Source organism: Loa loa (genome assembly GCF_000183805.2).
Source record: "Loa loa unplaced genomic scaffold supercont3.2, whole genome shotgun sequence".
NCBI lineage: Eukaryota > Metazoa > Nematoda > Chromadorea > Rhabditida > Onchocercidae > Loa > Loa loa.
In genome coordinates this window covers 735,415-751,845 of record NW_018108182.1, presented here as the reverse complement: position 1 = coordinate 751,845, position 16,431 = coordinate 735,415, and the positions used below count along the sequence as shown (strand labels likewise).

The 16,431-nt window shown below is 32.2% G+C and overlaps 2 protein-coding genes across 2 annotated transcripts; both read right to left on the bottom strand.

Moving 5' to 3' along the window:
* Positions 1 to 505: 505 nt before the first annotated feature.
* LOAG_03213 (hypothetical protein) lies at positions 506 to 2,370 on the bottom strand (the record flags this gene model as incomplete). The annotated part of the gene is made up of 5 exons (XM_003138750.1): positions 506 to 571; positions 661 to 762; positions 893 to 965; positions 1,972 to 2,094; positions 2,342 to 2,370. The coding sequence occupies 5 exons, from the start codon at positions 2,368 to 2,370 to the stop codon at positions 506 to 508; spliced, it is 393 nt and encodes a 130-aa protein (XP_003138798.1).
* A 2,572-nt stretch (positions 2,371 to 4,942) lies between these two features.
* LOAG_03212 (hypothetical protein) lies at positions 4,943 to 14,574 on the bottom strand (the record flags this gene model as incomplete). The annotated part of the gene is made up of 24 exons (XM_020446257.1): positions 4,943 to 5,073; positions 5,208 to 5,423; positions 5,596 to 5,790; positions 6,123 to 6,304; positions 6,385 to 6,547; positions 6,784 to 6,952; positions 7,227 to 7,327; positions 7,533 to 7,637; positions 8,130 to 8,228; positions 8,337 to 8,558; positions 8,723 to 8,800; positions 8,927 to 9,039; positions 9,171 to 9,288; positions 10,127 to 10,240; positions 10,454 to 10,561; positions 10,855 to 10,944; positions 11,388 to 11,579; positions 11,996 to 12,394; positions 12,719 to 12,814; positions 13,008 to 13,121; positions 13,396 to 13,452; positions 13,645 to 13,763; positions 13,861 to 14,107; positions 14,485 to 14,574. 23 exons carry the CDS (start codon positions 14,572 to 14,574, stop codon positions 5,223 to 5,225), a joined length of 3,372 nt encoding a protein of 1,123 aa, XP_020303379.1. The 3' UTR covers positions 4,943 to 5,073; positions 5,208 to 5,222.
* Positions 14,575 to 16,431: the final 1,857 nt, after the last annotated feature.

Here is a 16,431-nt window from a genome sequence, read left to right as displayed (position 1 = left end):
AAAATATTTTACTTTTAAACTTGCTAACTTTCACGCATGTACTCTATTCAAATTCCTGTGGAAGCAAACAAGATCGAGAAAACTTTTCCCAAATTTTTAAATAAATAATTAAGTGTTTCATCGATTGACCTTTCTTATTAGGATTTTTTTTTCTTTTGGAAAAAACTTTATTTCGGTCAATGTGACGCAAATATTAGCAGAAAAATTTTCGAGCTTTTTGTTTCGATTCCCTTTGCTCTATCTTTCCATTATTGAACATGAAGTTTTGTTCTATCAGATTATAACTTAAAGACTTTTCAACAATTAAAAGTTTTAATTTTCGACATCTAAGTTATCAAACCCCTGCTCTCCGTTCCCCAATGTCATTGATCAGAATATAATAGGGACATTTACGACAGTGAAGAATGCGATGATTCAATGAATGAAGATTGTATCGAATGGGGTATCACTATGACTTCATCGGTACTTAAGCGAAAATGTCAACTCAGAAACATTTTGAATTAGTTTAATTATGTGCATGTGTTGGAGATAATAATATAGTTATGGGAGACATTATGGCGAAGAATTTAAGCTGAAATTTTTTCTTTTCAATTTCAAATGGATTTTTCCGCCTTAAAATTGAAGCGTTCAATTAAAAAATTCGTCAGAAGAATTGCTTACTTTTACAGCAAAATCCGTTTTTGTGTTGTTCCGAAGCAGTAGACGTCGAACGACTGATTTGTTAATTACTGGAAAGATAATTTCTTTCGGATAGGACATCTTCTGCAAAAATATTTTATCCTTGAGGGAAAACTTCCCGAGAATTTTGTATCACATTCATGTTTGAAAAACCTCACTTAATTCTGTTTTATTATCAACTTTCCTTAGATTATTATTATTATTTTCAACAAACAAGATATTTTGTTGTGTTGATTTCTGCCTTTCTGATCATCAGAAAATAGAGTCCCATGAAATAGTTAGCTAATCTAAATTAGTTATTATTTCTGTTAAAGCAATGTCACCTGAAGTGATTTGAAAATTGAAACATACCGTACAAATAAAATTATAAAATATCAATGACTAATTATGGATACCTGCGCATCTTTATACTTTTTTGAAATTTTATTATTTGCTTCAGAATTATTTCGGGATTCATCGGGTGGTTTTGTTCATATGACAATTATTTAGTTGGAATTCAAGATGTCACACTAATTTGCATTTTTGCTTTAACCCAGTAGTAAAATAATGAATTATTTTTTTGATCTTCTAATTTTCTTTGGAACAAATTTCTTTTTGTGTAACAACTAAAGTAGATATTTGCTAGCTCAATTTAAGTGATTTCAGATAGTGTTCACCTATGAGAAGCTGACTAACGGATGACTCAGTTGTTTACAAACTTGTTATTAAACTAAAAAGATTCTTGCAGAATTATATTTACAATAAAGAATTGGAATCTTTCAATACCATTACTATCATTTTCTTTTGAAATGATCAATTATTTCTTAAATTTCAACATTTCTATCATCTGAAAATGATTTGTTAAGAAAAAAATCACTTCTAGCCATGAAACAGTACTAAAAAATTGGAAATTTATGTTCATTTTGTACCAATATAATAATAACCCTTAATGAAAGAGTAACAACATAGGAAGAAAGAAGAAATACCATTCATATAACTTCTCGGTATATAATTTCCCGGGATATTATTTAAGCATCATTGCCCAATCATATAACTTCTCGGTATATAATTTCCCGGGATATTATTTAAGCATCATTGCCTAAACACAATGTTTTGTAGTAAATGATACTAATAAGAATAATATTCTTAAGGAAATAAAACATTAAAATAGTTCATACTCATATAAAATTAATACGGTTTGAGAGGCTTTCCTTTTTTATTATATTAGAAATAGGGAAAATTAGGAATTTTTATATTTCATATTTTCTGATGATGCTGATGATGATAATGATCCATCTGCCCTCTTTTTATTACATGAATGAGAGGTTGCTCGTCAAAATCTGATGATGATACAGTAAGATGTTTTTGTCGGCATGAAAAGCTGTAACCATTCTCACAACGTCTTTTTTACTCAATTTTAGATCGGAAATACCGATTCTGAAATTATTGGAAGACAATGAATTCAAGGATAAGACTTGTTAAAAAAGAAGAAATACAAGCGTTATTGGACTTCAACTGAAATTTTAATCCACAATTTGTTCTTATTTCTTTGATGGCACTTCAAATACAACACTGAAATTTTTATAACTACACAACTATCTAAAATTGAAATACAATTTAAATGTATTTCAAGTTTACAATTCGATATTTGTCACCTTTTCATATCACAATTTTCAACGCATACACTAAAGCACCAAACTTTTCATTTGCCATTTTGTCTTAAAAAGTAAACTTGTTGAAATTGAATTGAATTCAAAATCAAACATGACTCACATGTCAAGGAAGGATAGATTATAGTGGAGATTGAAATGAACATTTACAAAACGATAATTATAAGTGAAAAAAAAGGAAGATCAGTTTACATGTTGCGTTTATTTCTACTCTCAACACGGTAGTCTAAAATGTATGCATAACTAGAAAGAAAACAAGGATTTAAAAGGTTGAAAATTAGCCATAATGATTATAAGTGTTTACACTTACGCAAAATATAGGTTACAGCAACGTGATCACGCACGTGTAAAATAGATCGATTATTGGAATGATTCAGTCTGCTTTAGAAAAAGAAACAAAGCAACCAGAAGAAAAAAATACTGAACTTCGTCATAGCTATTAATCTTCATTAGTGGTAATTGTTTATCAGAGAATTTAGAAAAGAAATATGCGTAAGATTCAAAGTGAGGAAGTAACAAATATTCACAATAGCATATCGTATTACATTCTCTTGTTATTATACCTTAATTAACCCAATCTATAGGCACGAACTAATTAACTAACGAAATGTTGCTAAGATGTTTTTCATTTCTTATTGATGTATATCTGTACCTAGCAGTACATTCTGGTGATGTTGCTCGTGACAGACATTCAATTTCGATTAGTTAGCATTAATTAATTAAGGCAGATTAAAAAATTTTTTCCGCTGTTTCACTAGAACACTGCGGTAATGTATTTGGCTTCCGACGGTCTAAAAGGATTCTCAATCCGTTTTCAGCGTGGTATTCAAATTATTTACCAGAAATAATAAAACTGTGAATTCAAACATTCAATGGATCTGTTTAAAGTGATGGAAATTGATTGATGAAAACACAAAAAATGAGTGAGATTGTACATTAGTGATTCAAGAAAATGTGATTTTAGTTATTTACGAAATCTATCTGTTATTGGTTTTTTAATATTTAGTGCTTGATTATTACATCTGCGCCCAATTTAAAATAAGTATTGAGACGTTGAAATTTTACAACTCGAACTACCGATGTTTGCCTTTCAAGGCTCTGATTTCATTCACTTCAAAAAGAAAAAAAGTGGACCACCAGTACATCAATCACAGCTTCAATATGTATTTTCACCTCTTCCATTAAAAAACTTTTAGCAGGAATTACCACTCAGCAATTTATGATGATCCATTTTTTCAGTTTTAACATAATTCCATTAGTATTCGAGTACTTGATCCATTTTTAATGGTGCGAAATTATCCTTGAAGAAAGTGAACAGAAATACAGGGAAACAACCACCATTTGGACGATAGTGGATACTGAAAGACTCTGGAAAGTGGAAAGTGCATTCGCGAACACTCACATCCTTCCTCATGCATCGTCTTCAGGAAAGCAGTAAAGCTATTCATTCCAATCTTCCTGCAGTAATGAAATGGTGAATTAAGAATACTTTATGATGTTTCAAACTATCTTTTAATTATCTGACAGACCAGTTTCTTGTTATCATCAACGGTAGTGCATTGCAGACGCAAGCAAGCAAACATTACAGACAATTGTTTACTATATTACTACCAGATTACCAGATGAATAGAATAGTACTGCAAATAAAAAAAGGTCTGTAAAGCAACTATTAGACTGTAATGCCAATAAAATATCGAATGTAGTGGATAAAAGCTTTCAAAGTCAGCATTTTTAAAAACGCATTTAAAAATTTGAAAATATGACCATAAAAATGAGATACAAACATTTTAAAACTTGAGTGCAATAATCACAAAGCGAAAATAATACACAAACTCTAAAGGAAAAACACGAGTAACACGAATTTATATGAAATTGCAAATGTTAGGTCAAATTTATATATTACGCTAATTAAACTCAGCTCACTAATTAAGGGTGGCGGGATGATATACTGCGATTCATAAAGTCAAGACATCCGTCGAAATAAGTTGCACAAGGTCTTTATAAATTACTGGGTTAACAGCATGACACATATTCCCGTCGCTTCACGAGTTTTTATGAAAACCGTCCCATCACAAAGTGAAAATAATATACAAACTCTAAAGGAAAAACATAGATAACACGAATAACGACAATACTAAACCACAGCAAAAAAGCTCTTCATAAAAACGAAGAGTTGGAGATGAAGTCAAAAATATTATATGAGAATATGAGTTAAAGCGCAGCAATAGCAGCATGATAAAGCTATATAATATCATCTGGGAAAGTAATGAATTTAGAATTAAACATAATAAATAAAATTGCCGATTGGCCTATTTTTATAAAATTCCATTTCCAAAATTTGGCACTTGGTCTTTTTTCGCTCCGAAAAAACCAGCACCTATGCAAAGTTTGTTTTTATTTAATGGTTTGTCGCAGAAAAATCTGTCAAACTTCCGGAAGAAAAAAAAAGCAAACAGAAATTGATGAAAACTTTTGATGAAATTCACTGCACAATATTATAAAGAAATCCACAACTATAAATCCAACTATGTTGTGAATTGATAAAATAAGTGAAATGCAACATTTGTAATGCTATGAAAATACAAAGACATAAAAAGATATGATTATTCTCAACTAATAAGAGAAATTCATGAAGTATAACGTTATATATTACGCGGATCAGCTTGTTGCATATGGCAAAGCAGTTGAGCAACCCATTTTCATGTTCAAGATATGAATGGTGACTATCCTCATCACTGAACTCACACTAAAAAAATCCCATTTTTCTTGTGTTAATTTTCGTCACGTGGTTGAGAAAATGAGATCAGATTATTTTTTTGCCACGATAACAAAAAATTCTATTACTGATGAAAAGGAAAAAAAAAGCTAAACCAGCACAACCTGATGTCAACAAATTTACAGTATACCGAAACCATTTTCAGAAACGGCACGACTTGTTTGATTAACACCACCAGCAGTAAGACCAGCATTCTGCACCCCGTCAGCGCGACTACCAGCAGATAATACTGAAACACTAGCATCCAGACTGCGCCAGGATGGAATATGCATAACATCACTGTTTCGGCATTTTTCCAGTTCTTCTATTTTGGCAGTGTCCTGAAAACCATTCCAAATAGAGTCAAGATAGTAACAAGTTCAAGTAACAATACAGGATTTTAAACATAGCCTGTAGTTCTGTGTTATAATTCAATTTCCTATATTTTTTATTATTATGAAGATAATCATACAATAAAACCAAATGTTGTCTACCTTCTTGCAAAGATATTACCTTCTCAAGACGTTGCGCAATCTTTGCTACCTTCAATCGATGCAGATGAGATGGCCGCACATGCGTTTTCAATTTTTTTACTAATTTTGCCGCATTACCGTCAAAAGCACCGGCTCTTTTGCCACCGATCAAATTTGGATTATCCAAATTACAACCCAGTTTCACCAGAAGTTTTTTCAGTTTCTCAATTAAATTCTGAAAATTCATTTCAGTGCAAAATTCATCGGATTTCAAAAAAAAACCAAACTTTTCAAACCAAAATTAATAGTTATATAGTATGATAAAATCTAAAACATCAAGTCCTATTTCACATTCCAGTATGCTACGATACAAGGTACTGCAAAATTTTTTCCACCCAAGAAAACCGGCAAAAAATTCAAAAAAATCTAGAAATGAGAATACCAAAGGTTAAACAAATAAGACTTCACAAAATTTTAACATTATGAAGGAACTGGAGAACATCGACTTTAGGTAACTTCCCACACTCCAAAATAGTGCTGAAGTAAAATATAGAGCTAATTTCTCACTTGTCGCAGTTGATTCGTTCCTTGCAGCCCTTCGCAACGAATCTTCATAGCCCGAAGGAGTGTTTCCATTTCTTCAAGGAAACCTTCTCGTTTATCATATTTTCTTTTTAAATATTCATTTCGTTTTTGTAATTCATCTATCTTATTTTCGGCATGTTGTAATTCAGATGCTCTCATTGTACCTAAAAAATAAATATCGGTGAAATTCTAATTAGTGAGATAAGTTCCTGGGTAAATGCCAATTTCAGAAACAATTCCTCACATTCATTAATACTTTCGACAAGGCGACACTCGAGTTTAACAACGTCAAGTTCCCGTTTGCTCAACTGTTGTTTCACTTTCTCTTTTTCCCTACACAGTTTACGCAAACGTTCATTCATCTGGTCTTCAAATTTTTTGGCTTCTTGCAACTCGTCTTTTATGCACTATAAATAATAAGACTGTAAGACAAATAAAAACCAGTTTTTAGAAACCAAACAAATAGAAATCAAATTTCAATTTTCAGTCTAACCAGTCTAAAGTCAAATAGCATGAACTGACGAACACTAAGCTTCAAAAAATCGATGCGTGTGGTGCCTGACCACAGACTGCTATGAAATATTCTGCCTAAATTAAGAAAAAAAATTGCCCTCATATTGCTGAAATCGATTAGAAAACCGACCTTGATGGTGCCTGCTGCTTGGCAACCCAAATCTGTTTTACGTTTTAATATTATTTCTGCTTCGTTTAGAGCAACAGTGAGATGATCTTTTTGTTTGGTTAAATTGTCGATTTCCTTGAAACTTCCCATCAATTTCTCGTGTAATTCAGCACATTTTTGACTTTGACATCTAAAACAACCTTGCAATGTTTTATATTTGTAAAAGGATTCATGCTTTTTACAACAATTCGCAATTTTTTACTTATTTTATAAAAATTATTTTTTTTCGCAACTGTAACTTTAAAAGAAGCCAAATCTTTAAGCAATAAATGAAACGCTACGTAATTGTAATTCATTTTTTTCCGGCAAAGTAAACAATTTTAGTGGTGCATTTAAAACAAAATTCCAAAGCTTCTCGATAGCCCACTCGTATTGTACCTTGAAAATACAACCGTAATAAGCACCTGAATTGCCGTTTTAAACTGTCAATGTTTGTTTCATATATCGAGCACTTATTAAGGGCAAAGCAAAGTTCGTCTTGAGCACCATGGAGATCAGCAGTCATCTCAAATTTATCTGATCAAGTCACACGACTCAGATGTTTAAATAATTATGGACTAACGGATTAATGTCAGACCTTTTGAAATTAAGGAGAGAGAATATCATAAGGTAATATATTTCGAAATGACTCTACTTAAAGTTAGATTGCATCGAGGTACTGCTAGTGAAAATAACTTCGTTGAAATTTACTTATAATTAAAGAAACTAACTTCTGTGCACAATTTCTCCAGCTTTTCACATTTAATTCTATTGTCATCCGAAGCAGAGAGTGTTTTTCGCAGCGCCAAATCCAAATTTGCAAAAAAACGACTCACCTGAAATAAATTATTATTGAAGTAAAAAGGAATATCATTCGTTCCATTCGTCTTACACTGTTTTACTGGACTGATTGTAATTATAAAAGGAACTTTCTACAGGACCCAAACTGGATACCTCACTGTAGCGGAGAAGCTATAACGATAAAGCAGCATTGAGTCATAAAGCACAAAGCACACATGTTTTGAAAGCATTGAGCCTACCGCAATAGAACCTGCCACTTATAGTGAGCAAAGATGAGACAGTTCAAACTACAGGCAGCTCAACAGATGCTTGAATAATTAGAATGGTTTTATAATTGAAAACATGGAACTCTTTCAGTAGAATGATGAATCAATTTTAGGCGTGCAACCATGCTACATCTGAAAGACGCCTGCAGTAAAAATACGATTGTGAAGGCGATATCTTGATGATTATACATATGTGATTTAATGAAATAATATAACGTACCGCTCCACACATATGTGATTTAATGAAATAATATAACGTACCGCTCCACTGATCTGTTCCACTGATTTATCGCCTTCTTGTATATTAGCTAGAAGATGCTCTAGTAACTGCTGTATGTTGGGAGTAAGTTTACCACGAATCTGCAGTGATTAGCAGTTTGATCAACAGGGATTTCCATAGATTAAAAAGGAATACTTCTTAAAAATATTACAGGAAACATTGGTGAAAATCCAAAAATGTCAAGCAACCTCTGCATGACGAACGGAATCGAGCATTAAAAGTAATGTGTCTTTTGTTTCACTTATTTCTTCTGGGTGTAGTTTAGCAATTAGATTTCCTGATGAAGATTCAATGCTTGATCCAGTTTCACATACTGCTAGACGTGACTCGCTTCTGCTCATCAACTCTGAATGTGACAGTTCCGCCCGTGAAGCTAGACTACAACAATCTGTTGCCTTATTTTCCACAACCTAGCAATAAGAAATTTGAGAATACACAAAAATTTTTTGATTCATTTAATTGATTTCAAAAAAACATGAATGGAAATACTCAATCCTGAAATATTAGAAGTTTAACGAAGTTCCTCCACCCGTTTCTTCATAAAATAACGTGAAATAATTGTAAAAGTTCACACCTTCGTAATAGTGGCATATTGCTTTGTCGGTGGATCTGACATCATTCGATAAACAAGTGCATTGAGATCTTGATATTTCTGAAGTATTAGACTATGAAAAATCAATATTAGCAAAATATAAAACGAAATATCAGCTTTCTACAAAACCAGAAATAATTATTTTAAGAATAAAATTTGGACTTGTGGACAAATCCCAATTCTTACTTCTTTCAGTTCATATAACTGCGAACGTATGGTAGCAGGAAGCGCGTCCCATATGGTAATATCTGCATGGCTATTTGAATCAGTTAAACAAGAAAAAACAGTGCTGTTCTGTCCTACAAACAAAAAATAAAATTATTAACTCACAAAAAATTTAAAAATCTAATGAAGAAAGCAAAAAATAAAGACTATAGTCAATTACTGCTAGGTAAACGTAAAGTGAAAAAAAGAATGGAAGGAAGAATACCAGGATATGATTCGTACAAAGCTATCCGTGCATGTAAACGTTCCAAACGTTCGTCCTTCTCCTTAATTATTTCATTTAGTTGTGCAGTTTCTAACTGGTACTGAACTTCGGCTTGATTCTAAAAATCAGTATCAGTGTGTTTAAAGAAAGCTGTAGAAGTTTCGGTTAACTTTCATTTCACATAAATAGGGTACTGATTTTAAAAAGAGGATATGTAACATTAATAATTCTGATTCACAGTAAGAACAAACCCGGAAAATATTATATTCCGTATTGACTTCATCCAGTGCTGTTTTTAAGCGTGTATTTTCATGTTTCAAGTCTGTTTTCTCTTCCATCAAATCTTCCTACATATAAATCAAGTCAACTAATAATTTATTTTAACAATAATGTTAGTAAAAAGATTGGCAAGGTAACATGGATAAGAGACATTGTTTCACTAATTCGTAGGTACTGCTTTGAATTTGAAACCCAAAAACGATGCCAGTAGGTGCTCCGTCAATGGCATAATAGCAGTAGTCTATGCTATACTTCTCCCTTCCTTCTTTCATCTCTTTTTCTCTCGTCCTGCTATTACCCTACTTTTTCTTTCTAATTCAAAAAATACCAAGAACCATCCATGAAGCTCTAAAATCTCGATTCAAAAAGCTGCTATAGGTCACAACGATGACTTTAGTAGACATCAATCTGTTGATAAAACCGGTTATTGTTAAATTAAAAATAGTAATTCGAGATATCATACATCATTTAACGTTTTCGGAAAATTGAAATGTATTTCTAAAATTCACATAGTGTCACAAAATTTTTCTCGACCAAGAGTGAGAAGTGAAATGTTTTATAAAAAAGTCATATCGATTGATGAAAATGAATTATGGGATAACAGTTTTGTGTTATTATTCATTATTTAATTCTGACAAAAAGTCATATTTTTGCATTCTTTAAAAAAAAAAGCTCACTATCCGTTTCTGCTTTTTATCCACAAGAGCTCGAATGTCATTGAGTTCCAATTCACGCTTCTCCAGCAATGATGTGAATTCACTGTTTTTTTGCTTTTCAGTTGCAATTTGATCCTGCAAAAAACAAGTTATTAATCTGTTAATTACAACCGATCAAAATTTCCAATAACCGATTCCCTAAAACTAATTTAAAGTTTGCAAGAGCAAATGGAAGAGCTAATAACTGGCAGTGCCTAAGTTTCCAGTTATCATGTTTTACTTGAACGTTTCGGTCTAATACCAGCAGCTGTGATGTATCTCTCACCACATTATATGTCAAAAACTAACCACTAAAATTCGATTTTTCGCAACTTCTTCTTTTAGGTGTTCACAATCGGACAGTAACTTTTTCTTTTCCGAAACCCAATCTTCCTTAATGTCATTCTTCTTCTTTTCCTGCATTTAATCATTTAATGAGTTTCGTTAAAACTTCAGCATTTTAAAAAAGCAAAATGTGTTCAGTGTGCCAATACTATAATTTATGTATGCATTTAATGACCAGTTTCGTTAAAAGTTCAGCATTTTAAAAAAGCAAAATGCGTTTAATCTGCTCATACTATAATTTATGTATTGGTTATTTTTTGATCATTTTTGATCTCAATATTCTGAGTGGATTATTTCTGTCGGAAGATCTCCAAGGGGGAGTTTTGCTTAAATAGAGAAGCAAAACACTTCAAAAGAAAACTAACATTCAACTGCATTCTCAAATAGATAGCTTCTTCGCGAAATCTTTTCAAATCATCATTATTTTTAGCAATTTTCCCGTTCAATTCTTCGATCTGGAAACAATGCAAAAGTCTGTACAAAATTAAAAATAGTAGTGTTGGGATATGTCTGTATATCGGTCAGAAATTTTTTATTGTTAAAATTTTAATACTAATTAATGGGTCAGAAAATTTTTCCAACAGAAATCTTCGCTACCCAAAAAGCTTGTTATCATGATGAGTATGATTCCATGCCGAAATATTACTTCAGTGACATTTTTCGAAATGGATGATAACGCATTCGAGAAATTTACATGTTACTAACAGTACTTGACTATTTGACAGAAAATTTCCTAGTAAAGCAGTCTTGTGGAAGCTATCGCATAATGAATCACTTAACGGGATTTAGATGACATTACTGACAGTGATAACATGACTCATTTTTCACTTCAGAAGCTAAGCATTGCGAATGCTATCATTCCCAAAGCAACAAATATATTCCCTGAAAAATAACTAACCAATGAATCCTTTTTCGTTAATTCATCTAAGCATTCTGTTAATCGTAAATCTATATCACGATACTTTTTTAGATCATCAGCAAGTTGCGCATTCCGTAAAGTAAGCTTTCCGTTTTTCTCCTGCCACGCAGCCAAATCTTTCAGACCTTTGTTGTCAGCTTCAAGTAATGCCTGTTTCTCGGTTGATAATGCCTTAAACAAAAATATGTCTTTAAAGACAATTATTGTTTCCTATTCGCTTCCAGAACCAAACTACATAATATCCCTTTATTTTTGATTTAACTAGAACTGAATAAAATAAAAGCTAACAGTGAGGTCTACAAATGCAAACAAAGTATATATTCGCTCTCAGTCCTACATGATCGCCCGATTAAAAATCCCATCCAAAGTACTATTCTGATCATCGAAATCACTCCATCAATCGGCACAGAATTTCTTATAATGATTACTGACTTAACAGATTGTGTACAGATCTCTATAGAAGGCTAACACTGTTGGACCTCGAATTATCCTGTTATCAGCCCAGTCCCATAATGCGGATGTCAGCTTATCAGAAACCGTAACCTTGAAAAAAACTCAGTTTTGAAAGAATGTTTAAAACAATTAACATAATTGGCAAGCGTAAGTTGCTCAATCCGTTTCTCGAGTCCCGATTTCTCTTTCTTTAAATGTTCGCGTTCGTCCTCCCAAGTTTTCCTCTCTGTTTCCAGTTTTTGCTCCAAATCTGCGATTTTCGAATCTTGTTCTTGTAATTGCTTAAACTTTTCCTCAACTACAAGTAGTTGTTTCTGCAACTGAGCAACTTTTTCAGCATTTTCATCATATAAATTTTTGAATTTGTTGCACTTCTCGTCGCAACTTCTTTTTTCTCTATTTAAGATGTCAATTTCGACTCGCTTGTTTTCTAACTCTTTTTCCAACTCAGTTTTAATCTTGTGCATTTCCTCCATGTCTCCTACTGCGACATCATACTTCTTTCTCCAGATTTCAGCACTTTTTTCTCCTTCCTAAAAAAGAAATAAAACTAATGACAAGGCAATTTTTGAAGCACAAAAATTTTAAGCAATGACACATTAATCACCAAACAGCACGAAGTATTTTGTAAATAAAGCATTACACATCTATTAAGAAATATTCATGGATTAGTAACACAAAAGGTTAGAAACACAAAACAGACACGTAAATAAGAAAGTAAGAGGAGAATAAGTATTAACTTCGGCCTCTTCGACTGAACAGCCTTGATAATGATAAGTTCAACATATACGCATTTCTGCTCCAATATCTTTCAATTAAATAATCATAAACAAGCTCCGAAAAGTACTACTCCTTACCTCCTTTATTTCTAGCTCTAATTTAAGCTCTGAAATTTTTCCTTGCATTGCAGCGTTTTCATCCTGCAACTTCTTCAGTGTTTCTGCATTAGGCATCTGTAAAATCGTCGCATTGCTGATAAAGCAGGGGAATAACAAAATATTTCCATCAAAATATAGTGAAATCTAACTTTAATCATAGAATCGTATGGGATAAACTAAAGCATCCTTTTGAACCATGTAGGTTCCTATTCAGTTTGTCGAATATCTTATCATTGTCATCTTTATTCTGAAGGACAGAATAAACGACCTTATCTGTTTCTATATCAATTGAAATATTCTCTAAAAGTGCTAATTTCTGCTCGACAATTCGTAACTGATGTTGGCATTCCATAAACTTCGATTCATTTTTTCCTGCGGTTTTCTGCAAGTTATGAATAAGAGATTTGCGAGACGTGAATAATTTATTGTAAATATAGCTACATAATTTTCAAACAAAACGTAATTACTAGTCAAGTTCTCCCTTTTGTCTTTTTTTTCCTCGAAATGCGTTTTAATGATTGCTGTTTAAAATAAAAAAAATAAAATACAACTATTTGATATTCTGCAATTTGTGTATGCAGTATTTTATAACAAAATGTTTTCAAGTTAGAATACCTATCATGAGTGGAGAGTAATTAGTCAGTGAAGTAACTGACCTTTAGTTCTTCCTTTTCTTTGGCTAAAGTTGCAGCACAGCTTTTTGCAACGGAAATCTAAAGCTTCAAAACCAAAACTCACTATTAGCACTTCATTAATAAAAAAAAAGACTATTTTACCCTAAAAATCAATCAAAATCAAAAGAATTCACTGCATTGTATTTTTTTTATAAAAATCTACACAGCATAATGTTCAATTTAGTTTAACCAAACAGACAAAACATGCTGGAAAATGCCACATACTCTTACCTGATCCTGAAAATGATGATTTTCATTAGCAAGCTTTTCAACTAACTGTGACAATCGCTCATTTTCTCCCTCTAATGCAATGCATTCCAAATGTTTGTCGCGCAGCATCATAGCCAAATCTGAAATCTTTTAATAACCAATTACATATATTTAGTCATAATGCCTACATCCAACGAGAGACATTTCAAACAAAACTATGAATATAGGGAATGTTACCTAACTTGGTGTACTGTTTATCACTAACAACTCCATTACTTGTTTCACCGCCTGAACAGTCCGAAACATTTGTCGTATTATCACATACACATTCTGTTAATGAAACTCTTTTAATTGGTGATATTCCTGGAATGTGTTGGGAAAGATGCTGATTCTGCGGTCTAATTGGTGTCGAACTATTCGGAGAAACTGACGATGACGGATGTAATGCGACCAAATCATCTACTCTGTTCACACCCTTATCCTCCTGAAATTTTATTAAACAAAGGTTTAGACGAATTGTGCACATCTTTGCACAGCTTGAAAAATGTCAGGGAGAATGAACATTATCGTATTTCATTGTCAAAATGGAAATTTCTTCATTATTGAAAGTAATAATAAATTCAGCAATTACTACCCGAAGCAGTCAAGCATCCGGGCCTTCTCATCCACTCTTTTTCCGAACAGTGACGAATACCCTTTCATGAGCTGAGGTTTACCCAATCAGCTTAGAAAGATACGCATTTACATAGAAGAATAAATACAGAATGGATAGAGGTAATAACTATGAAGATATGATAAACTTGCTAGACTTTAAAAGCTGGTAAGTGATAAATAATGACTATTTAATTAACTGGCAGTAACCTGGCCAGAATTGTGATGCAGTTCTTCGGCATGTTGCACATCCTTTGGAGTATTTATTTCCGACCCAATACCATCATCACGATCTTCCATTTGTGCCCTAGAATTCCCCTAACAATCTGAAAAAAGTGGCAAGCAAAAGTGCTCATACTAAATGGTACTAATACGAAAGTGCTTATTTATTTAATGACCATTTATTTAACTGATTAGCAGTAATTATCCAATTACTGCAAAATGAATGGAGTGATGAATAAGAACGCAAACTACCACATTAACGCGGCACCACGGAGACTACTCCAGGGGTTTCACCCTCAATGACCATCCAAGTTGTCTTAAATAATATTCAAATAAAAGAAGGAGCTACAATGAAAATCTTTTTCCCAACTACGATACGAATTTAAATGATAGCTTGCAAGTGTTAACGCTATTCCCGTTTATCAAGGATAAAGCATTAGAAAAGAAGCGTAATTTTGAATTAGCCATGACTCATCAACTAAATATCAATCTTACAATTGCTTTGACAATTTAAATTTGATGAGAAATGTGAGATTTTTTCATTGTTATTTTCAGTTTAAAAACAAACTTTTCAAGATTGTCATAAATTTTGATGGGAAATATTTTCAACAACTTATTTATGTGTCGATATGTCACATCATACATTGACCTTGTATGTCAAATCACGCAATACAGGTAAAACATTAATAATTGGTGTCCAAAAATGGCAGATTTTTCAGTTATCAATTCTCCATGTAGAATAAAGGAGAAGCAAAATCCTTAAAATTCTGTAAATTTGAATTTTTGCGAGTGAAATAGTTTGAATACAGAACCAGAATTACTAATATTGCTACTATCATTTGGATGGCATTTGTATTCTACAGGTTAATTTTTCAGATATAATATAGTAGAATAACGGAAACTGCAAAAGTTATCTCAAAAGTATGAATTTGTTATTAATGCCAAAAATAATTAAAAGCTAAAATTAAACTTTGTAATTTTCCCTTCAACTTTTGGTGTAAAATTCCGAAAGAGAAAAACATTTGCAAGCAATCAATTGTTTATTCATTTGAATATTGATTATGTCATCTCTTTTTTTTTTCTCTTTAATATATATTCAGATCAAATCTACTTACTGTATTATCACCTCTTATCAACTTACTATACCAACTTACTGTATCTACTTACTGTATTATCATCTCATATGTAATACTGCATGGTACCCCTCTAGATTATACAAGGATGAAGATTATGCCTTGTTGATTGCCTTTTCCTCAGTTTCTTTTTTTTTTTGCCATCAATCGGCTACGGAATAATTTTCTATAACTTACTAAATCGATAGAAATGATAGTCAAATTATGGTAATGATAAGTTTTATTTTATAGTGATAGCATATCTTAGTTTGTCTCAAAAGTTTTCCTTTGACTTCCGTTCTGATATCTTCAAATTTTGCTTTCTCGATTTAAGCGAATTTTTTTTTTTAGCAAAAAGCATGGAATGTGACAAAATGATAAGACTGCGTCCACCAACATTGGCAGACCTAAAAAATCACTTACGCACGTTGCTTTACTATCAGATGTTGAATTATCTATACAAATGCGACAAATCCAGTATATTGATTCATTTGTCACCTAAGATGTACATCGTAATCTTGTAAATGATAGATGAATAATAGTTGTATTATTGTAGAAGACGGACTAATATGAACTAGTGAAGTGAAGTATTATCTTTTGTATTAAAAGGCAATAAAAATTTAAAAGTTTGTACTGAAATGGTACTTACTTCATAGATTTGTGTGCTAAAATTTGATGCAACCCATTGAATGTAATAATTGGACTGTCCATTAATTGTAATGACCGATATGCTTTTTAGATATAAGCGTCAACCTCATGATAATGTAACAATAGAGGTCCTTGGGGTAGACTTATTACACGACGCAAGTTTTCCGCTTTCTTG